Source organism: Protomyctophum bolini (genome assembly GCF_963924005.1).
Source record: "Protomyctophum bolini genome assembly, chromosome: 6".
Lineage (NCBI taxonomy): Eukaryota > Metazoa > Chordata > Actinopteri > Myctophiformes > Myctophidae > Protomyctophum > Protomyctophum bolini.
In genome coordinates, this window is record NC_137867.1 from 26,017,089 (window position 1) to 26,040,452 (window position 23,364).

The 23,364-nt window shown below is 41.9% G+C and overlaps 1 protein-coding gene across 3 annotated transcripts in view; it reads left to right on the forward strand.

Annotated features, from left to right (window-relative positions):
* The window catches only part of ddr2l (discoidin domain receptor family, member 2, like), a 39,839-nt gene extending 16,793 nt beyond the window's left edge, over nucleotides 1-23,046 (forward strand). Inside the window, exons 3-20 of one of the 3 annotated variants that reach the window (XM_080766126.1) lie at nucleotides 218-320; nucleotides 1,134-1,200; nucleotides 2,312-2,464; nucleotides 4,627-4,774; nucleotides 6,429-6,534; nucleotides 7,333-7,522; nucleotides 7,719-7,971; nucleotides 8,443-8,532; nucleotides 8,806-8,948; nucleotides 9,725-9,830; nucleotides 10,594-10,710; nucleotides 13,250-13,324; nucleotides 13,884-14,128; nucleotides 14,607-14,734; nucleotides 15,121-15,318; nucleotides 15,617-15,851; nucleotides 16,702-16,851; nucleotides 17,814-23,046. In XM_080766126.1, the coding sequence (XP_080622252.1) occupies nucleotides 218-320; nucleotides 1,134-1,200; nucleotides 2,312-2,464; nucleotides 4,627-4,774; nucleotides 6,429-6,534; nucleotides 7,333-7,522; nucleotides 7,719-7,971; nucleotides 8,443-8,532; nucleotides 8,806-8,948; nucleotides 9,725-9,830; nucleotides 10,594-10,710; nucleotides 13,250-13,324; nucleotides 13,884-14,128; nucleotides 14,607-14,734; nucleotides 15,121-15,318; nucleotides 15,617-15,851; nucleotides 16,702-16,851; nucleotides 17,814-17,948 (2,642 nt within the window). In that variant the 3' untranslated portion in view covers nucleotides 17,949-23,046. The remainder of the gene's footprint in view (nucleotides 1-217; nucleotides 321-1,133; nucleotides 1,201-2,311; nucleotides 2,465-4,626; nucleotides 4,775-6,428; nucleotides 6,535-7,332; nucleotides 7,523-7,718; nucleotides 7,972-8,442; nucleotides 8,533-8,805; nucleotides 8,949-9,724; nucleotides 9,831-10,593; nucleotides 10,711-13,249; nucleotides 13,325-13,883; nucleotides 14,129-14,606; nucleotides 14,735-15,120; nucleotides 15,319-15,616; nucleotides 15,852-16,701; nucleotides 16,852-17,813) is intronic. The other 2 variants (XM_080766127.1, XM_080766128.1) reach the window with 2 other exon arrangements.
* Nucleotides 23,047-23,364: the final 318 nt, after the last annotated feature.

Below are 23,364 nucleotides of genomic sequence, written 5' to 3' on the forward strand. Positions count from 1 at the left end.
ACATTTTAAATTGGCTCACAACGCGTCACGATGCGATGCGTCGTGAGCTTGTACATCTGCTCTTTTCACTACTTTTGTGTGACACTCTTGTATGATGAAGTAGGGAATTAATTTACGGGAAACGGAAGAAGTTGTAGTTGTATGTAGGTATAATATAGGTTTCTGTCTGGCAGCAACAATGTAGAGATTACATCACGCGTGCATGTGTGTGTTGCAGTACACTGTCGCTATGTCTTGGGCATGGAGGATGGCCGGATCAAAGATGATGACATCACAGCATCCAGTCAATGGTATGAGACCACGGGCCCTCAGTATGCCAGGTCAGTCCAAGTATGGTACCTAATGTGTTTGTCTTAAGCCTCATTTATGCTCCTTCATGTGCCGAGCACGGCCCACAATAGCAGATCTACAAGCTCACAATGTGTTTTGTCTGCGGTGTGTTGTGAGCTTGTAGATCAGCTATTAAGCAGTCTGCGTTGGTTCTCAAAGAGGGGTCAGGGGTTCCCCGGGGGTCCTTGAGGGGGTTCCAATTGGGTTCCAACAAAATTAGTTAATTTACATCAGCTATTTGAAATGAGCAGATCTACTAGATCAGCTATTTTCAATCACATCTTGGGAAAAAATGGAAAGATTTGGAATCTTGTATGGGGTCCCTGGCACAACATATTTTCCGATGGGGGTCCGTGGCCAAGTTCATATTAATTTTGGGGGTCCTATGAAAAAGTTTGAGAATCACTCAACACAATCGGCTTGCTTACCTCGCTAAGATAAAAGTCGCTGATGATCACTCGCTTCATATTTTGAACGAGAGGCATGTTGAAGTCAGAAATGAAGACCTCAGTATATCCATCTGGTCAAAACCACAGAGAGCTCCCTAGATAATGCGCGCCGAGCCTTTCTTTGTGAACGGTAAACGGGGATGTGAACGACAACACGCATGCGCGAAAGAGCAAGGAGTATGGTGCAGAAGGACAGGCCAACTAAAAAAAAATGAAAAAAAATCTGAATATTTTCTCTCGGTTGATATCAATGAAAATGCGCTAGGACTTGTACACATGTCCTAGCAAGCCGTCAGTTGGATTAGTTATGACGTGCCCACACATCGTACAGTCTGAACCAGTTAATGTGTCCAGGTTCAACCGCGAGGAGGGAGATGGAGCCTGGTGCCCTTCAGACACATCAGACAGTCAATATTTACAGGTTTGTACCTTTTCAATCTTTGTATTGTATATGCTCTGTGCCTCTGTCTATACACCTCTGTCTATACGCCATAGTCATGTTATTATTTGATATTTATTATTAGAATATTTTTTATGTTTTAATTATTATTATTATTTATAATCCTTAGGTTTACCAATATTATTGATATCTTAATTTCTGTTATTTAAGCTCAACTGGTAGCTTCTATAGGAAGGCCACTTGATAAGCCCCTTTGTTTTTTTTGGCACTTCTAATCTTGTTTCCTATTGTATATTTGCTTTCTGTATTTCTTATATTTTACCATATTGTTATCATTTACATATAAACTAAACTAAACTAAACTAGTACAGACCTGCATACAGCGATATATATATATATTTCATATAGTATATAGTACAGCATGAACAATCATATCATATATCGTCGCTGTCTGTGTCGGACGTGTCCAAAAAAGTTACTTTTTAGGTAATATAATAAAGGAGCTGTGTTCCAATGGATACAATGCAGTTATTATTTAGTTACATACTTTTGCTAATACTTTTCATTAGATAAATATTTGTAAAAACCTAGGGACACGCTTAACTATTTCCACTTTAAAAAGAAATCTGAAATAATGAAAATACTGTAGCATGGATTGGCATTTTTCACTACTAAATTGCCAGATTTACCAGATTGTAGATGCTACACTATTTTATCTTGTGCGACAAAGTAGGGCATTCATTTATGGAAAAACATTATCCTGTCAAAAAACATATCATAGCACATCATAACATAGCTCATCAAATCATCCAATGGGTGGAGAGGCACTGAATCAGAAGGTTCGCCTCCAGGCTGCCTAGTCTAGGCATGGCATAGTATTAAAGTGGCTCGGAGCAAGACACTTAAACCCTCCCTAACTGCTCCCTGGGTAGGGATGGAGCCCGAAAATCGGGTCCCGGTTCGGCATTTATCGAGACCAGAGTATCAATAAGCTTTTGGCTTGTCGAGCCTGTTATCGGGCATAGCCGCAGTGGGTAACAGTCTTTGTATTGAGTTGTGCTTTCATGTGAAATGTACCCATTCTGCAAACTGTTAATAAATACTTCAATCAATCAAACATGTGTCCCTGTAGGTGGATCTGGGAAGGCTGACCTTCCTGACAATAGTGGGGACCCAGGGGCGATTCGCCAGAAGCTCAGGGAATGAGTTTGCACGTGCCTACCGCCTCAACTACAGCAGAGATGGTCTGACCTGGAAGTCCTGGAAAAATAGACTGGGCAACAAGGTGAGAGGAGAGGGATGAGGAAGGGATGGAGAATTAGATGATGTCCCAAAGAGATTTGCTTTTGAAATATAGAAACTTCTGTCACACTCATGTATTTAAAACATGCTCATAACTGTAAGAAATATAGAAACTTCTGTCACATTCATGTATTTAAAACATGCTCATAACTGCGATGTAAATCTGCAACATGTAAGAACTCTAACCACTTAAACTCTATTGCTCTTCAACAGAGGGTCCGGGACCCATAGAGGGTCCTCAGAGTTGCAACAAATCTTTGTGTGATAATTATTTTTACATTAACAACTTGAACCCTAGCATGATGTAGCATCCCTTTTCTGTGGAATACGTTATACAAAAATCTACAAGCTCACAAAGTCACAATGCATAGTACTGCAAGGAATTTGTAGCTAATTTCGGCTTTGTTTGAGGGTTTAAGTAGTTGAATCCAACTTGATAGTGCTGTCAAAGTCTATGAAGCTATCTATGAAAAATATAAATTTGCAACAGGATTTTATGCGATTATAGTGGGGGTCCCAGCTTCATCTCTCTCTCTCTCTCTCTCTCTCTCTCTCTCAGCTAGGGGTTTTTTGGCCTGAAAAACATTGAAGATCACTGCCCTATAGTATACTGTTGACCAGCATTCCCAGGGGTCTTTCCTCAGCCCCCTCATTCCTCTCTCCACAAAAAATATCTTTGCTAAAAATATCTGAGCTACAAGTTCACATTACATCGTATTGCAACGCATTGTGAGCTTGTAGATCAAACATTTTTGCCTAACGTTACCCTATTTTGTCATCCCCAGAATAGGGATGCTCTATTGCTCATGTAGTTAAAACTGGTAAGAAGAAAGAGAGGAAAAAGTGAAGGAGGAAATGTGTTAATCTGATAAACATTTAAGTTGAGAAAAGAATAGGTGAAAGAGGAAGGACGGAAAGAAAAGTATTTGGCTTTTTGTGTATTAATATTTCATTATGAGCCATTTCTGGTCATTCAAACTTCTACCACAAGAAATTACTTATAGGGCACTTCCTGGTGACCTCAGCATCCACTGGCAACGCCATTAGGCCACCATTAAACACCATCTCATGCGTGTCAACAGTTGCCGCCTTCGTTTCCTGTTGTAGGCTGACCGAGTCGGTCCAAATGAGCTGTTGGGGGTTAAATGCCTTGAACAATGGCACTTTGAAGCTAGCAAGCATACACAGGGAGAGCATGGCTTTGTTCTGCCAAAGGTCAGGTGTTGAGGATGTTAGTTAGAAGACGGAACCATCAATCATGTCAGGGTCAGAGGGAGATGAACCAGAGTACAACCACAGAATGGCTCTGTTGATCTGCATGAAATATAATAAAACAACCTAACCATGAGGATGTTGCCCTCACTTCCAAACGCACCGCTTTGGCAGCTACAAAGATACAGGCTACTGGCATTCTTTTTCAATGGAAGCCAGCAACATGAAGATAAAAAGATCTGACATTTGCTACAAAGCTACAAAACAGTTCAGTTGGTTTCAACTTCAGCTACAAATATGTAGCTTTGTATTTTTACATCTTTTGTATCTGCCAGTGTGAACGCAGCATTACTCACTCACTCACTCACTCACTCACTCACTCACTCACTTACTCTCTCTGCTTTTAGATAGAAGATTGTTTTCAAGATTATGTTTTGGTTCTATTGTTATTACACTGTTCTCCCACTACTCACTGTGATATTGAAGTTTGTATCTCAAACTATAGTGTAGTACAATATACACAGTAATCTCAGTCTTTTTTTTTAAACAAGACAAGACAAACTCAAAAAAGAAAAGACAAAAAACAGTAGTTAATCTCAGTCTTGGCCAAATGTACACACAACTAGGTAAATGTTGCACTTACTGTATGAATGATAATACTATTCTAATTCTATTATAAGCTTGAATGAAGGATGGAGTTAAAACTAAGAGCACATACTGTATCACATAAATAGGCTATATGTTAGCTAATTGTGTTAATTTTGATAGCACATTTGGATTTAGTTTAGTCACAGTATTTTGAATAAAAGTAATTTAATTTTAGTCATTTGAAAAGTTTTAGTTTTAGTCTAGTTTTAGTCGACAGTCGTGTGTGTGTGTATGTGAAAACTACATATTCTACATATTCTATCCTTTTTTACCTGACAATCTAAGGTAATGGATGCCAACATCAATGCCTATGCTTCAGTCCATAAAGACCTGCACCCTCCAGTCATCACCCGCTATGTCAGACTGATTCCTGTCACCAAGCTCTCCACCACTGTCTGTATGAGAGTTGAGCTGTACGGATGTCCCTGGGAAGGTACATGCACGCACGGTCGCACGCACACACAGGCACGCACGCACGCACACACACACACACACACACACACACACACACACACACACACACACACACACACACACACACACACACACACACACACACACACACACACAGTTACTTACAAATTCTCCTTGAATATACAGTAGATGTTTTTTTAATTTGGCAGCTAGAAGCTGTGTTTTTAGCAGCTGTAGGCTATACAATTTTTCTGTTCTAAGCATTGGAAAACAGCTGTAAAAATCTTTATTCTAGTTCATTTGATTCATAAATGAATAACTAAGCCTTTGAAATGGCACCTATACCTTTCAGATCGGAATGGAACTGCGAGTATATACGCAGCATATAGGCTGTCAATCCGCATGCGTAATATTCCCAGAATCGTCTAACCCGAACATACAATTTCGCGTGATATATGGATTACAATAGCATAATGTATCATGTAGCGTTTTACTGGAGTAGAATTTAATCGGGTGTGATACAGCGAATGAAAGCAAACTTCCCAAGGATTATGGAGATGTTTTAATTTTTAAAGAAGGTTGAGAAATGAAAGAACAGCCGTTTCTAATCTCAACTTTTTACCACAGAAAAAAGCTCTGCTGGCAGCAGGCGCATGCTGTTGCCATGTCTCATACAAACAAGTAAATAGGTCCCAAAAGAAGCGCCTATAACAGGGGTCTGCAACCTTTTCTAAATGAAGTGCCATGTTTTTATTTTCTAGATAGTGAGTCTGCCATATCAAGATTAATTTTAATGACACCACATTAAATTTTCCAAAATATTTTGTTTGTCCACAAATATAAATTTCTTCCTTCTTTTTAAATATTTTCTTACACATTGTTATAATGATCATTATAAATATATATCCCCATGCACTGCACAAAGAGAGAGTTGGAAATAAATAGCATTTCAGTTGCCTTTGACAGGCAGACAGCCCCGTTTAGTTTAGAACCTCACTCTTCGAGAAGAGTATAGAATGTGCTGTGCAGAATATAATTTACATACAAATGTGGGGGATCTCATACTGTAGATTTTGGTCACCACCCTTTGTGCCAACGTGGTGCCCAATTACAAGCTCACAATGCGTCGTGATCATGATGTGATGCATTGTGAGCTTGTAGATCTGCTATTTTCAAAAGGAATCTTGGAGAAAAAAAAGTGACAATTGTGGAATATGTTTTGAAACATTTTATTGAAACATTTAAAAACACAAACCTGTCATTTAGGATTAATGGGTTAGGGTCCTTAGTTGGGCAAATGCATTCATCTCCTTGTGACATGGCAATGTCACTTTGTGAGGATTAGGAGAAAAGCCCAAATAAGTACTTTAGAAACAAGAAAAGCAACCACAACTACCAATATTTACAAGCAACTTTACAGAAAAAGAAGCCCAAAGTCGCTTATAATAAACAGACATGGCAACACAGCTGAGAATTTAAGAGGTGGTCAGACCCAGGTGTAATCGGTATTCTGTATTACCGCATGGGTTTAGTCATACCATATGACATTCTTAATGGGGCTGATTATGTCTTAAGTCTGAGGTGTGTCGATGACTGGCTAAAGGGTTGTATAGGCCAGGGTTCACAAACATATACAGTGTATTTAGAAGGTAATCTCTGAATTCTCTCTCTAGATGGGCTGATCTCCTATAGTGCTCCAGAGGGCCAGTTGATGATGCCTCCAGGATTCCCTATTGCCAGCCTCAACGACTCAACATACGATGGAGTGAACGAGAGGAGGTGGATCGCGCGCACACGCACACACACACACACACACACACACACACACACACACACACACACACACACACACACACACACACACACATAATGCATAGATACTGTACATTATGGGTGCAACACTCGAACCAATTGATTTAATCTATTAGAGGGAGACGAACCAGAGTACAGCCATAGTATGTGCTCTGTTGATCTGCATGACATGTAATAAAACAACCTAGCCATGAGGATGTTGCCTTCACTATTAGAAATGGTCTTGAAAGCAATACTGCACTCGTTACAAACCTCTATTGCCCTATAAAAAGGCTGCTAAACCATATAGATGCAATTTATGCCTTTTAATGGCAAATGGTGCATTTATATAGCACCTTTATTCAAGGCGCTTTACATAGATTGTGCATTACATTCACACACCGATGGCGGAGGAAACCATGCAAGGCACCAACCAGCAAATCGGGAGCAAATAGGGGTTCAGTGTCTTGCTCAAGGACACTTTGACGCCAACTCTGGGGGAGCCCGGGTTCGAACTGGCAACCTTGTGGTTGCCATCCAGCCACTCTACCCCTGGCCACCGCCGCCACCCCTGAGCCACCACCGCCTTTGTACATTGTTCTTGTGTTTCTATGCTTTGTTTCCTAATGTAATGTATTCCACTGTCTGCCTGTTTTGTTTTGTGTGGGGACTGCGGATGTAAATTAGCATTGTCCCGTCTAAATAAACAAATAAAGTTAAGTTAAGCAATAAATAATAAAATAATTGCTAATACTATGACTGACGGCTGTCTGTCTCTGCCAACAGGAAGCTGTCTGGGGGGCTGGGCCAGCTGACAGATGGTGTGATTGGTCAAGATGACTTCCTGTTGACGCGCGAATATTTCGTCTGGCCCGGCTACGACTACCTGGGCTGGAGGAATGACTCCATAGGAACCATGGGATACGTAGAGATGGAGTTTGTCTTCAACAGACAGAGGAACTTTACCTCCATGAAGGTAGGAGAGAGAGAGAGAGAGAGAGAGAGAGAGAGAGAGAGAGAGAGAGAGAACAAATCATATGAATGGATTGATTGATGAAAATGTGTCCGTTATAATTAATTGATCTGTTAACTGATTTTATCATCATTATTGATAAACACCCTCATTCTCTCTATCTATCCATCCTCTCCCACCCCTCCTTCCCTCCCCATAGGTCCACAGTAACAACATGTTCTCCAAAGGGGTCAAGATCTTCTCCTCAGTTTCCTGTTGGTTTAAGCCCCGCCTAATTGCGGGCTGGGAGGCGGAGCCAGTGGAGTTCCGCACGGTATTGGACGACCGGAACCCCAGTGCGCGCTACGTTACAGTGCCTCTAAACCGCAGGGCGGCCAAAGCCCTGCGCTGTCGCTTCTCCTTCGCTGATGTCTGGATGATGTTCAGCGAAATCTCCTTTCAGTCAGGTACAGGTACAGTCAGGACAGAAGTACACATCGAGTAACTGAGACACACAAATGACTTATTTTCATGAACTTTTAAGTAAACATTCCGGATGCACAATATTGAAATTAGGACCGATCTCCGATTATTTGCAGGGTCATATCGGCCGGTACTGATACCGATATATTACACTATTATATTTAATTATTTATATTGAACTTTTTGATATACTGAATTCTTTCATTTTTTATTTGAGTTTTGCTGGTGAAAGTAGATGGTAAACCTGCCTCCCCACTAACAGCTGACGCTCTTAAAGAGACAGAGACAGGTAGACTGGCTGCTCTGCGAGTACAAAGCCATTGGCGGTCACATTATTATTGCGTCATGTCGGTACCGATATGGCATTTTTATGACCGATATGGCCCGATTTCGATACGCTACCGATTATATTGTGCATCTCTAATTTTGGTTAGCCTTCGCCAACTGTTTTTGCCTTGCAGAGGACACCGTAGGTCCAACACAGATGTCCCCAGTAACCACTCCCACGTGGTCAAGTGAAAACAGCCCCATTGTAACCACACCAAAGACTGGTAAGAGCTTACAGATTTACCATATTTAAAAGAGTTACCTTCATTGAAGTCACATGTTTTTTCCTCTCAACCAAGCATTTGCCATAGCTAACAATGAATAAAGTTGATACTACATAACATTTGTTGTTAACCTATATATTAACCCTTGTTAGTATCATTAGCATTGATAATTAGAATCACTTGATATACTGATAGCTTTCTAACATCCAGGGAAAGTTTTCCATGCATTCCTTCCTTTTTTTCATCTCTAACCTGTCGCCCATGTCTCCATAGCAACTAGCCCCTCAGCAACTGATCAGACAGATGATGGAAACACGCCCATCCTGATTGGATGCCTGGTGACGATAATCCTGCTATTGGTTGTCATAATCTTTCTCATCCTGTGGTGCCAGTATGTCTGCAAAGTTCTAGAGAAGGTAAGGCCATTAACCACTTGAATCCTGTATAGGCCTACATGTTATTGTACGTCAGATACAAAAATGGCCAATCTTCAAGCATGTCGCGTTGTGAGCTTGTAATCTGCTATTTGTGCTGAGTTTGCCTTTATTTGCAGAACGTTCACTTATTATTGCTGAATGTTCGCCTATTATGACATGGCCAGAATAGGGAATATGAAATATCGGACAGATCCGGCTTGAACACATTACTATAGAGATAGTGTGTAACAAAAGTCGGCCTCCTGGTGGCACTATAACAGGCCGTTCTGGAAAATCTGGGGCATCCAGGGAGTGTGTGTGCAAAATTTAACGGTGCCGGAGATTAGCTGGTAACAGACGGACGGACGGAGTGCAAAACATACTCTCCCCATGCCTTTGGCCTGGTGGAGACAATACGCTCTTGAGCATTTTTGTGTTCAGACAGATACTTACAAATATGGTCCTATACAGCAGGGGTTCCCTTGCACGGTAGTCGTGCATCGATTGTACCAATACAAGACGAGATACACAAGCTGACTCGCAGACTGTCAATGACTGGCTGCTATTTATATTGTTATATCACTACATCACAACAGAAATGACTTTGGACAGGTGTAAAACTTTAAGTTAAACTGTAACCTGAGTTACATATTCTGATAGTTGTGAAATCAATGTGAAATCAACACTACCGTGGACCATTTGGGAACGCCTGCTGTATAGTACAGTTAGTCAGTATATGCATGAATCAATCAAAGTGCTTCTCTCTTCTCCTCCAGGCTCCTCGTCGCATCCTAGAGGAGGACGTGACGGTTCGCCTGTCCTCCTGCAGTGATACCATCATCCTCCAGACCCCCCCTGTGCCCCCCCGCTCTGGACCCACAGGTACTACACTGGTACCAGGCAGGGACGTGCACACGTAGACATCAAAGGGGGCTTCAGCCCCTGCCCTTTTACCCGTCTGTAAAACAACTGCCCTTTCCAGACCACGAATGCAGCATTTACTATGGTGAAAGAAATGCAAATGCCACTCCTCTCCTTTCCATGCCATGCCGGAAGGCAGCAATCAGGAGAATGGCTTTTTGCGTTCAACTAATTTGTTTAGAAATCCATGTCGTACACCAGGTACCAGGTACAACCCATTAAGACCAGAGGCACCTGGTACCAAGTACAACCCATTAAGACCAGAGGAACCTGGTACCAAGTACAACCCATTAAGACCAGAGGCACCTGGTACCAAGTACAACCCATTAAGACCAGAGGCACCTGGTACCAAGTACAACCCATTAAGACCAGAGGTACCTGGTACCAGGTACAACCCATTAAGACCAGAGGTACCTGGTACCAGGTACAACCCATTAAGACCAGAGGTACCTGGTACCAGGTACAACCCATTAAGACCAGAGGCACCTGGTACCAAGTACAACCCATTAAGACCAGAGGTACCTGGTACCAGGTACAACCCATTAAGACCAGAGGCACCTGGTACCAATACAACCCATTAAGATCAATGGTATTCAATGGCTTCCACAAAAGTGAGTGTTTTGGGTACTGGTTCACTGAGTAAGGCATTCCTACTGCATTGTGTCACTCATTCATTGCTACTGCACTTCCATTCTTCCCACATGTATCCCCTGACCCTGACTAGGCTCGGCTCAGACAGACCCTCACTATGAGAGAGTGTTCCTGTTGGACCCACAATACCAGAACCCTGCGGCGCTCAGGAATAAACTTCCAGAACTGTCACAGAGCGCCGAGGCCTCAGGTAAATTAACTCTTAATGGCAATTCTGACCAGAACGACAACGTTCTACACTACAGGTACAATCACTGTATACCTTTTTCTCTGTTATATTGGTGCAGAGGAAATGTGCAGGCCTTTGTGCTGCTCACAGACACACATGGTATCTGCAATATTAGTATATTACCTCACATTTAGTGCTATGGGACAGTGCAGAAAAACACACTAATACATTGCACATATCTGAGCAGTACTAAGGGAATACAATATCTTAACTGCTCATTAAGAAACAGAACTGCTATACTACGCCTCCTGGTGGACAATTTGAAGCCCTCTCACAGGGCATTTAGCTGCAACCATACACTGACACTAAGGTAGACAGGAACACCCACAAACGTCACATCAGGTTTTAGCCTGGGGTAAAGAAAATGGTCTACCCCATAGAGTTATAATAGCGTACGATCCTTTGGATCACTTTCAGAGCGATTTGTTGGATGATAGAAATATTGACAACCAAGAAAAATCCATCAGAAGGACATCTGGAACGCAATCGTTCAGTCACCCTCGGAAAGTTGACTTATTATTAAGTATATGAGACGATTTAGCCATGGTTCACATGGCGCTGGTCTGTCATGGCGGAACTTCAACACACTTTACACAACGTTAACGTCTACATACATGTTCAGATTTCAAATATAAAGTGCTCACCCCAGAGCCACGGATGTTACAATCCTCCTCGGGTGGGTAGAAGTCCGCATTGTTCAATAAAAAGCGTTTTAATCCGATCGGTGGCCATTTTATCAGAGTTATAATGTATCCGCATGCACCAGCCGATAAGGGCGCATAGTTGAAAGCACATGGCCAAAAACAGATTAAACTTTGCTTTTTATTGAACAATACGGAAGATACTGGTACTTATACCCGCCCTAGCAGAATTGTAACATCTATGGTCCTGGGGTGAGCACTTTATATTTGTAATCTGAACATCTGTGTAGGGCTGTAGGCGTAAGCCGTAAGGACTGTAAATGGAGAATGTGCGTAAAACACTTCAGTCCAGGGCTACCATGAGTTCACAGCGCATTGCGACGTGTTGTGAGTTTGTAGATTTTTGGTTTATGCTGAGGACCTGGGGTTCAAGTGGTTTATAGTCAGTGTATCCTTATCTCTTTATACTTTATTGCATGCGTCAAGTTGCACAAGCAAGCGCCACCGAAATTGGAGATCTGTTTTCCTCTCCATGATCTCCCTCTCCCTCCATGTACAAAACATTGTGTTACTGGCGCCTGGCAAAGACACTATAGATATAGTTTGGCAAAGTGCGGTCGTTCACTATTTCATATCACGCAGGATTTACACACTGCTTTAGCTCGTATTCATTGCCAAGCCATGCTTTAAACTGTATTTAAACTGTCATTTTAAACTGTATTTTTTATGAAACCAGATCGTTTGGCTTGTGTATAAACTCATGCATAATAATACCCCACTTCCAAACGAATGGTGTCAGTAGCCTATTTGAAATTCACTAAAACGTGTTCTATAAACATCATTGATGAATTAATGGCTTTTTAAAATATTATATATTAAGTTTCAGTGATCATATCTATAGAAAGGTGTCTCTTACCATGCGAATATATCAGGCCATTGTGTTGTGTTGGACTTGGATCATGTCCAGCAGTTAAGGAAAACATTCCAATCGGACTCTAGCTTGTTTCATTTTCAGTTCCTTGTCGAGTGGCAACAAGGATCTGTGCCTGTGATCTGGCAAGCCATGACGCCTAGTCGCCTACTTTTAAATTAGTAGTATTTTAAAGCATCTGTGTTTGAAAACCCAACACCCACTGTTTATTCCGGTTGGGAGAACTCTGAACTTTACCCAAGCTCCTCCCCCCAGCTATATTGATGCCCCTGATGACACAACGCTGTGTGTATGTATGTATGTATGTGGCTAGTACAAGTCACTGATGGTCAGCCCAGTCAGTCCATGAACTTCAAGTAGAAAATGAAAGCTTGGCTCAGTTTACCTCAGCTCAGTTTACCATGGATTACATGCTTGTTTTGTTTACTGTGTGTACAGTCAGTCATCTCCACCTCTGTTGTCTCTCAGGAGGAAACGTCAGACAGACTCTCCCAGGCCATCTGGGTTCAAATCTAAACGTTGTGTCCAGGCTGTCATGCTTAATTTGTGAGCTAGTATATCAGCTATTTGTTGTGTACGATACCACCATACAACAAAGTATACCTCAGGCTTTACTGCTGTCTTTGTCAGGCTGTGTTAAACACAGTATAGTTAAGTATGTGCATGACCTGATATGCATCTTTTACTTCTGTCTCCTTCTCCCACCCATTAACCCCTCTATCTATTTAGCTAACTCTATCCTTTTTCTATCTCAGTTGTCCTCTACTCTTCCTCCTCCTCCAGTGTTCTTGTATCCTCTCATTCTTTCTGTGTTTCTCTCGGTACTCTCCGTTTTCTCCCTCTCCATCCTTTTTATTTTTTCTATTCTTTATACTCTGCCTTTTCCGGTCCTTGTCTCGCTCTATTCCTTTCACGTTTACTTTTCCAGCCCTTCTACTTGGTAACCCTTTCTATGACCTGCTCCTGCTGACTTCCTGTCACATGACTTCAGGCTGGCTGAGTGGTAAGAGCTGAAAGGTGTGGCTTCATCCTCTAGTTTAGTCTGTTTCTTCACTTTAAGCACAGATAATGGTGCGCTTTAATAAAGCAGAGGGAGTTTGTTACTGTGATTATGAGTACCGGTAACTAACTTCCACTGGTAGACAGTACAGTATAATATCATATACTTTACTGTAAAGAACACTCTTCTATAACACTCTTCTATATAAACAAACACGTTACTGTAACTGACCAAAACCTTTCATCAAAGGCACAAATGTATAAACAATATAAACTAAATGAAAAAGATTACCAGCTACTTCTGTGATTCTCGAATGTTTTCTTGTCAAGTACCCCCACCTGTAAAGACTTGTTAAAACGTTTCCAAAATATTCCAAATCTTTTCACGATTTTTTGAAAATAGCAGATCTACTTTAAATTTGTTCAACTTTTGAACGCCCTCAAGGACCCCTGGGGGTCCCTGGACCCCTTTTTGAGTAGCACTGGTCTTCAGATAATAATAAAGTTATTAAACTTCATGAAAGTAATGGCTTTGTGTCTTTCCCATACTCCACCTCCGGCAGGATGTGGAGGGGGCTACGCTGAGCCCGATGTCACCCAGTGCACCCCACACCAGTGTTTCCACAGCAACGCCCCCCATTACGCAGAGACTGACATCGTGCGGTTGCAGGGTGTTACCGGTAGCAACATGTACGCCGTTCCTGCTCTCACCGTGGACTCGCTCACCCGGAAGGACATCTCTGCCGCAGAGTTCCCACGCACACAGCTGGTGTTCCGAGAGAAGCTGGGAGAGGGACAGTTTGGCGAGGTGAGGAAAGGAGGTGGAGCTAGACTTTAGGGCTGAAAATATTGATTATTTCCTTAGCGATTACTACAATTTTTTATAAATGATTAAATCGATTACTTTGATTAACTTTTGCACCTATTGTTGCTAGATTCACTTTTTTGGTGGGCGCTCTTATCATCTTATGATAAGAGCCCCTCACTTCACACAAATATGATTGTTTTTGAGGGGCGCTAGCTCCTCCTATCTCCAGCTTTGAGAGTTTGTGTAAACCACACACATTGTGTTAACACAAACATTGAATGCCATTGACAAAGAATGGCCTGCCAGCTTTGAGTGTTTGTGTAAGCACAAACATTGAAGACAAAGGTGAGGACGCAAATTGTGATTGGCCGGAATGAGATGATGTATGATGATAAGAGCACCCTTCATTTCACACGGGTGCAGAGACTAGAAGCAATTGTTCAACAGCATTGTTCAACTCTCCGTCTCTGGGTTCTAGGTCCATCTGTGTGAGGCAGAGGGTCTCCCAGAGTTCCTTGGAGAGGGCTCCCCACTTCCCGACAGAGACGGCAGACCTGTTCTAGTGGCTGTCAAACAACTGAGGGCGGACGCCACCAGCCAAGCCAGGTACATTGTGTGTGTGTGTGTGTGTGTGTGTGTGTGTGTGTGTGTGTGTGTGTGTGTGTGTGTGTGCGACTGACTGACTGACTGACTGACTGACTGACTGAACATAAGTGCCAAATTCAGTAGTCTAACTCTAATAGGATGTAGCCTTGACCTTGAGAACAGTTCCTGAGCCGAGATCAAGAGTTACACTAGTACAATACGGTATGTCGGTAGGGACTTGGGCATTGGGTACCATTGTTATAGTCTTTGGCATGAGGATTGGCCATGGCCAATGAGCTGGTTCAAGAATCAAACAATAGAGATATTGTTTCTTCATTCTGTCTGTCTGTTTGTCTGTCTGTCTGTCTGTCTGTCTGTCTGCCTGTCTGTCTGTCTGTCTGTCTCAGGAATGACTTTCTTAAGGAGATAAAGATCATGTCGCGTCTCAACGACCCCAACATCATCCAGCTGCTGTGCGTGTGCGTGTCGTCAGACCCGCTGTGCATGGTGACGGAGTACATGGAGAACGGTGACCTTAACATGTTCCTGTCCCAGCGCGAGATAGAGAGCACGCTAACACATGCCAACAACATACCTTCAGTCAGGTACATATACTGTACACCTTACATACTGTACACACAATGTAACCATATATTCAATCTTTATTTAACCAGGTGGTTGCTGTACCGACTTTGCGACGCACCTATTAATATAATTTTGCCCCAACCCTTTTTCTAATACTGTATGTCACTGTTATGCAAGGGATAATCAATCACTTAAGAAAAAAAATGTCCAAGCTAACAACACCTTTCTGTCCCTTCCACCCCCCACCCCTCTCTCTCTCTCTCTCTCTCTCTCTCTCTCTTTCTCTCTCTCTCTCTTTCTCTCTCTCCCTCTCTGCAGTCTATCAGACCTGCTCCACATGTCGGTGCAGATCTCCTCTGGGATGAAGTACCTGGCGTCTCTGAACTTTGTCCACCGTGATCTGGCCACCAGGAACTGCCTGGTGGACCGCCGGCTCACCATCAAGATCGCTGACTTCGGAATGAGCCGGAACCTTTACAGCAGTGACTATTACCGCATCCAGGGCCGAGCGGTGTTACCTATACGATGGATGGCCTGGGAGAGCATCCTATTGGTGAGGAAAGGTGGAAGGAAGCGAGTAATAATCACTTGTTAAGGTTGTAGTGAGAAATTACTTTTCACCTACAATAAAACTTTTCCTGGTTTTACACAGACAAGTCCGTCCAATGTGATTAGTTATCGAGACGCGACATCACATATTTACCGTAATGTGTTTTCTTCTGTGAAGATAACCTCACTGCAAAGAGATTTGTTTTTATTGGCTAACAGTTTGACTGCGGGATAAAAACATCGCAATCCCCATTTGACTGCCTAGTTTTTCACTAACCTTTGGAGAACCACCGCACCAACATCATCGTTTCTTTCATAAAAATCCGCCTTAAAATGGTGTGATCCTGTGAGCCCATCCCACCTGTAACACCTATCCCACTCTGTCCGATGGAAACCCTTAAAACGTATTAAAAACGCAAATTAAACAATGAAAACATAACTCGTGAACGGGAGGGAGGCTGTTCTATATCAATTAACTCGTAAATGGGAGGGAAAGTGTTAAGTAATTCAGAAAATGCTTAGATGATCTAAGTTTTGAAGAAAGATATTTGTTACAACAGACCTAGATAGGCTACACTATAATCAGTAAGAGCTGGATAGGGGTACATACAGTACATACTGTACAGCAGCTCTGTTTTAGACTCGTGTCAGCGCAATGTGTTGTGAGCTGCTTTCGGTGTGCAATACTGCACTCAACCAAGTATAATTCAGGGATAAGAGTAATTGCGTTGCAAATATATAGGCTTACACATTTAATTATATTTCCATTTCAGATTCTGGGGTGGGGGTCCAAGATGGGTGGCTGTAGTGGAAAGTGATTTAATAAAGATCTCAATGTCTGTTTTACCCCCCAGGGAAAGTTCACCACAGCTAGTGACGTGTGGGCATTTGGAGTGACTCTGTGGGAGATCTTCACCCTGTGCAAGGAGCAGCCGTACAGTCTGCTGTCAGATGAACAGGTCATAGAGAACACTGGAGAGTTCTTCAGGAACCAGGGCAGGCAGGCAAGTTGAAATAAACACCCCCACATAGCAAGGGGTGCATGGGCAGGTACATAGGGGCCCTGTATAGTCTCTATAGGGGTTCCCAAAGTTTTAAGCTTGAAATTATGCTCTGTCCTCATACCATTTTCTGTTATTGTTGGTTATAGGCAGGGGTGCACATAACTGGTGCACAGATGTGCATGCATGGTCAAAATAAATGTTGTGCGGCAGATCAAACAAAATGAAGCACTATTGTATACTGACGCTAGTACCAGAGGAAGTCAGTTTTGGTTGTAACCAAGCTGCCATGACAGTTGTTGAATGTGAAAGTTGTTATGATGCTGCTGCCGTTCGAAGCGCTAATCTAACACACATGGATTAAACACAAGCTTTTAGCCAAAATATTTACGATATGAAAACCACGCATCCATGTGACTAAACAACGTACACACTTTGGAATTACGTTAAACATGGAACCTCTGCGACATTGGTGAGTAGTTCATTTTATCTGTCTCATGCTGGCTAAAGTAACGTAGAGACGTCTGCCCGCAGTACGCACCAAGAAACATATCCAGGTACTAGCCCAAAAAAGTGCACAGAAGTCATGACAATAAGTCTCGCTGGTGTGAGTGTGTGTGATGATCCAAGATAAAGGGAATGTAGTAATAGTTATTTGTTCAGAGATATTATTATAATATAATGTGTTTCTTTTTTTCATCTTTTGCAAGGTGCAGGTAAATCACAAGCATGACCAAAAGTATTTTTCATTGTCTTGTACACTTACATTTTTGGCTTACAGTAACAACAGTCATTTGTTTTAGATTTGATTGCTAACATTAATGAGAATTGTGTGTTTTAGTTTTTAGTGCCATCATTTGACTAGTCATGTGTTCAATATGATCTTGTTATTAAAACATGCCTGATTCCTACCTGTGTATAAAGAAATCAAATAACTCTGTCTGCTTCATTCTGCTTTCCTTCAGATCTTCCTGTATGCCCCTCCCCTCTGCCCTCCCTCTCTTTTTGAGCTGATGATGCGTTGCTGGGCTCGTGACATCACAGAGCGACCAACCTTCGAGGGGCTTTACCAAGCTCTGAGGCCCCATGTCAACCAGTGAGCCAAGGCCTCTGGGAATGTCCCACTTGGGGGGGGTTGTTCAATCTCTGGATTGTTGTGAGATGACCGACTGACTGATGTGAACAGAGTCAGGTGGTGAGGATATTAACATTTAAATAGCATTTCAACAGCTCAACCTGATAAACAAAATGGAGGTGGATAGCTGATGCCGGTCGACTCTACTGGGAGACTCGGACTATCCAGTCTTTTAAAAACAATCTCTTCTGTCTCATTCAGTGAAACAAGACGTTACACTCTCTTTCCTGTTTCTTTCTGAACTGTGTGTTGAGCTCTGTTCTGCAGTTTCTCTTCTTGACTTAAGACTTTTGTATCTTATTATATAGTTGCTTCTGGTTGAACCTTTGAACATGCCAACAACTGGACAGCCTTTGTCTGTTTCTCTTATCCCTGTGGTTTGTTGTTGTAAAGCACTGTGTTTACCTATGTGTCTGTTTCACATATCCATGTTCATATTCACCCACACTGGAGCTAACTGTTTTTGTTTTAGATATTCTATTTTATTTGTATTTTTTATTTTCTTGGTCATTGTTATGGATATGAAAGGTGAGCATCACATCACAGTGGTAAGAATCTGCATTGAAACCTATGGGAATCACAGGCAGAAAATCAGTTGGGCTACAACAAGTTAGTCTAAAACAAAATCATGACTGATGATTTATACATACCTTCCACACTAGTTGTCAAAGTGCTGTCAAATGTGATATGAATTTTCAGGCATGTAGTATAGACACAGATTATTTCTTCTATGGTGCTAAAATGCTTGTGTGTATGTAGCCTAGTGAACTCCACTTGGCTGTGGGTAATTTGGTTAAATATGCCCTAAACATTTATTTTCTTTGCTGTCAGGACTGTTTATACCAAAGAAAAAATAACAATTCAGCACTTTGTTTACTGTAGAACAATTGGATGGTGTTGCAGTGTAGTTCTTGCTCTGTTGATGTGATGAGAGTCAGAAATAGAGACAGATTTCAAAGTGATACCTTGACAATTTGTCTCATTTGCCACAATAATGGTGTTGGCTTAAGTTTCCAGTCAACATCTTCTTAATATTCTAGCATTGTTCATTGAAATCAGTGGTCACAGGCTCACAGCTATCAATAGTGCCTGGCCAAATAATAAATAAAGAACAAAACTAAACAAAAAAAATAAAGAAAAAAACTTCGATTAATGTCAAGGTATCTCTTCATTTGTGTACTGTTTCAGGTCAGAAATATAGATAGGTGTGTCAACTGTTTGTCTTTGTAGGGGCCTGTAAATGTTTAAAGGTAGGGTAAGTGAATTAGTTTGGTTAAAAAAAATGTTTTTTTTGTTGAAAGGTGAAGGCACTAATCATTGCAATAGTGCTGTTTGTTCAGTAACAGGGGTCTCCATGTCCTTCTTTAATAAACAGAACATTTTCAGGTAGGTGACAATATTTCAGCCAATCAGGAGAAAGTTGTCATTTATCAGCTTTAATAACAAAAACATTGCATGGATGCACCTGGGACGTATCCTCAGTGATGTATCCCAAGGTCATCGAGGTTTCTCTCGAACATCATACCCCTCACTCAGGCGGCCCAGTCCCGACTTACGTCCCAGTAGCTACCCTCGATCAGTCCCATTAGGGAAAGACCAGGGCCACACAATCCGTTGGTACTACTCCAGAAATACTCTGCCAGGGCTGGGAGGTATGCTTCTGGTGCATGGAGGGACTAGGCTCTGTGGGTTGACTCCTGTCCGGGCCCCTCCTACGTCTCACCAGGTCCACTCCTGCTCTCACCAGGCCCAGGACCTGTGCGTTGCACCAGAGTCCCAGCACCAGACACTTCATTCAGGAGTGGTGGATTCCTAAGCCGTAATGGTTCCGCAGACTCCACCTGAGCACTGAGGTGGTGCTGCAGGCTCCGCTTTGGGCTTTAGTGGCCCTCTTAAAGGCCTCACCGAGGGTTTGTTGGGCTTCCTCCTCACGGAGGACACAGGCTGGGGCACTAACCCATACTGTTCACCCGGGTGCCGTCTACATTCCGGCTGTCACCCGTCTCTGCGGTGGTCAGTGGTCACCACACTATACCTGGTTGTCACATATCTTAATTTGTATAGTGTTCCAGTTCCCATTTAGTCTGCTTTGTGTCATCACTTACAATCCCACTTGTTTAATCTGTATCACGACTGATTTATTTATACTGATTGGATCAAATTTGTATCCCGACCTGAAAATACATTTTCAGTTGAATAAAAAGCTGCAGAGACAGAGTAGAGACTCCTGTTACTGAACAAATACTCTATAGCAATGAGTACTATCACAATATAGAGCTTTTTAACACTTATTTTAACCAAAGAAAATCACTTACCCTACCTTTAAATATTCAGTTTTTGTATCTATGCAGATAACTGTAGCTATAGATTCTGTTTATATATGCAGGGGCCTGTACATACAGTATATAGATATGTTAACTTAATATGTATGTAGTGGCCTGTAGATATATAGACAAATATCTGTGTCTATATAGGGGCCACAGCAGAACTACTGTGTAAGAACAGGGCCCTCTGTGATGAGGGCCACTGAGCCACTAGGGACTGTTGAGGTGGGTGGAATAAACGCCAAAGAGAAATAACCATTGGAGAAGTCCCACTTACTGCATAACCTGCACTCACCAGTCAATGACCGAGGCACCATTTATCTGCCTGGTAAACTGTATTAACCTTTTATATTATTTATCTAGAGAAGGTTCCATATTATTCTCCACACTGACCGTTGTAAGTAATGATCTGCTAATGAGTTTGAGAAAGACATTACTACGGTATTTATAATTTAAGCAAGGGCACAGTGAACTGAAAAAACAAAACAAACTACAAAAGAGTTTTCCACAGAGCGCATATCTTCATCGGGACGGTGGCCTACTATACACAGCGCTGTGTAAGTCTTGGGTTTGCAGCCGCCCAGGCCAAAGGAAGTCATGGGGGGAAATAACATACAGTTCTTCTAACCCCCCCCCCCCCCCCAACTCATTGACACCAGAGCCACAGAGTTACGACAACTCTGTTCACTTCATGGGGCCTGTCTTACTCTATGGCTCTGATTGACACCACTCCTGTGATTATGTATACCTATAATGTGTAAAAAATAAAATAAAATTATGTCTCTGCAACAGTGACATTTGTCACATTTGTGGCACTCCCTATGGGTCTAAGCGACGTTGGTTTTGTCTCTAACTTGTTTAGAGGCCAATCAATATTTGATTCAAATCCAGACCTTTTTGGGTCAAAAACGGTGGTGTCATTAAAATAATCAGTGAAAAAACCATTGTACAACCTATGGTTCAAGTATAGTGCAGTGAGGTCAATGTGAGGGCCGTATCTTCTGTGGTTTGCTGCTGATTAGTCCAGCAGTTGGTTAAGATTAGCTCAGGATTCACATGCATGCATGCACACACACATGGGCAAAAACATCATCTCCGTCCCTGGCCTTCAGTGTGGCTGAGATAAAAAACAAAACACACGCACACATATTTCAGTTGGGGTCATGGTGCAGGGTAAAATGTAAAACAAATATATATATAGTTCTTCATCTGTGCACTTTCATGTAAAATAAAGGACGTTAAAGTAAGTTTACCATGGCAGTATTGAAGCAGCATGTGGGACTTCTGCTCTGGATACAGCTAATACTAAATCCAAATGTATGATCTGTCGCACAACAGTGTCGCATATTGAAAATTGCAGGCCTACACTGTGAGCTTGTTCACTTGTTCATGTTCAACGCGCAACACTTGTGCGACAGTATATGGAGAGACAGTGGAGTAGAGAGAAGATAATGGGGATGATGATGATGATTATAGTATTGAGAAGAACTATCTTCATTCAGTTTCAGCCAGCTGTGTCATTTCAGCCTATTACCTGCCTATTCTTGCCCTCTGATCGCCCCGATGTCATCTCCCTCATAATCACAAAATGTTAAAGCACATTTGACCTTTTTTTTTATATTTTATCATTCTGTGTCCCATTTTATGTTAAATATATTTTGTTAATGTCAATGTGCCATATTTGTATTGTGTGTTCTCTTTTAGAACAATTGTTTGCTCCCACAGTTTTTCGGAGGGCATTTTCTGATCACCTTGTGTTCCTCCCAGTGAGCATTGGAATGGCATCCATTGACATTGTCATGTGTGAGACTAGGAGAGGCAATTTTATTAGGGGAGTCCAAAGACGGAATTGTGTTTTACATTGTTTCTGTTATTGTTGTCATAATACAGTAGCATTTTGTTTGTGTTATCTGTACTGTATCCTAACCCTTCTAGATATGCGTGGTGTATGTGAGAATGTAGATGCATGTTTTTGTATGCATGGATAGGTATTAGGTATGTGGGAGTCTGGGAGAGACATTAGATTATTTTATAAGTGACATTCCTTTGAGCACTGGGAAATATTTGAGACTGCAGTCGCTAAGCATTGAGGTGCCCAGTTTTGCTTGGCTGTGCAAAAAGCCAAAACAGGAGAGAAGGAGAGACTGAAGAGGGGGTGGGGGGTTTTAAGGGGAGAGAAAATAATTGGATGTAATAAGGAAACCACTAAACTCAGTCTCCCAGAGTCCTTTGCAATCGTGAGCCTAGTGCCTTAATTTTCTGGTTTCATTAGAGATGCAGAGAGAGAGAGAGAAAGGCTGGTCTTTTAGACTGTGTATTAGTTATAATCTCAGTGTGCGAATGCAGATTTAGTGTGATAACTATTGATTATCTATCAGAATTTATATACTGCTTTTTTTCTCTTAACATGTCTGCTCTTGAATCATGTGACTTTTCTTCTTTACAGGAATTCAGGTTGTTTGGACATGCTGGAGCTCTTTCATTTGTAATGGAGCTTTCCTGTCTTCCTGCTTATTTTAAAACTATTATATTTCTAAACACATCCCTGCTCCAGATGACTCCACCCTGTGTGATATTCTGTCTCATCTACAGCATTGTGTCAGACATGTACATATGCTAGTCAGAGTAGCTGTGTATAGTAATATATTGGGAGCCGAGCACTTTTCGTTCTGTGGCCCCCATGTAGGTTTCTATGCTTTCTCGGTTTGGTTTCTTATAATAAACAGATTTCTCAATTTACACGTCTCTTTGTTGTGTTACATTTGAAACTTACATGTATTCAATTTTCCAAATTAGGCATTTAACTCTACAGTGGTGGTATCCAGAAACTATTTTGTTATTTAATCAATATATTTAAACAAGTCCAGAGACTGACAAAGAGGAAAGGGTTTGGTCTGTCACATCCTGCTCAGGAATGCTTGAGTCATTGATTTGTTTGAGGTTTGAACCAGCCTGACATGCTGACATTTGAAGTAGGCTACTGGGCCGGCCAGGGATGTCAAAACATAAGCGCTAGTTTTATTCTACTGTCGCTGTACAAGCTTCTCAGGAAAAAGG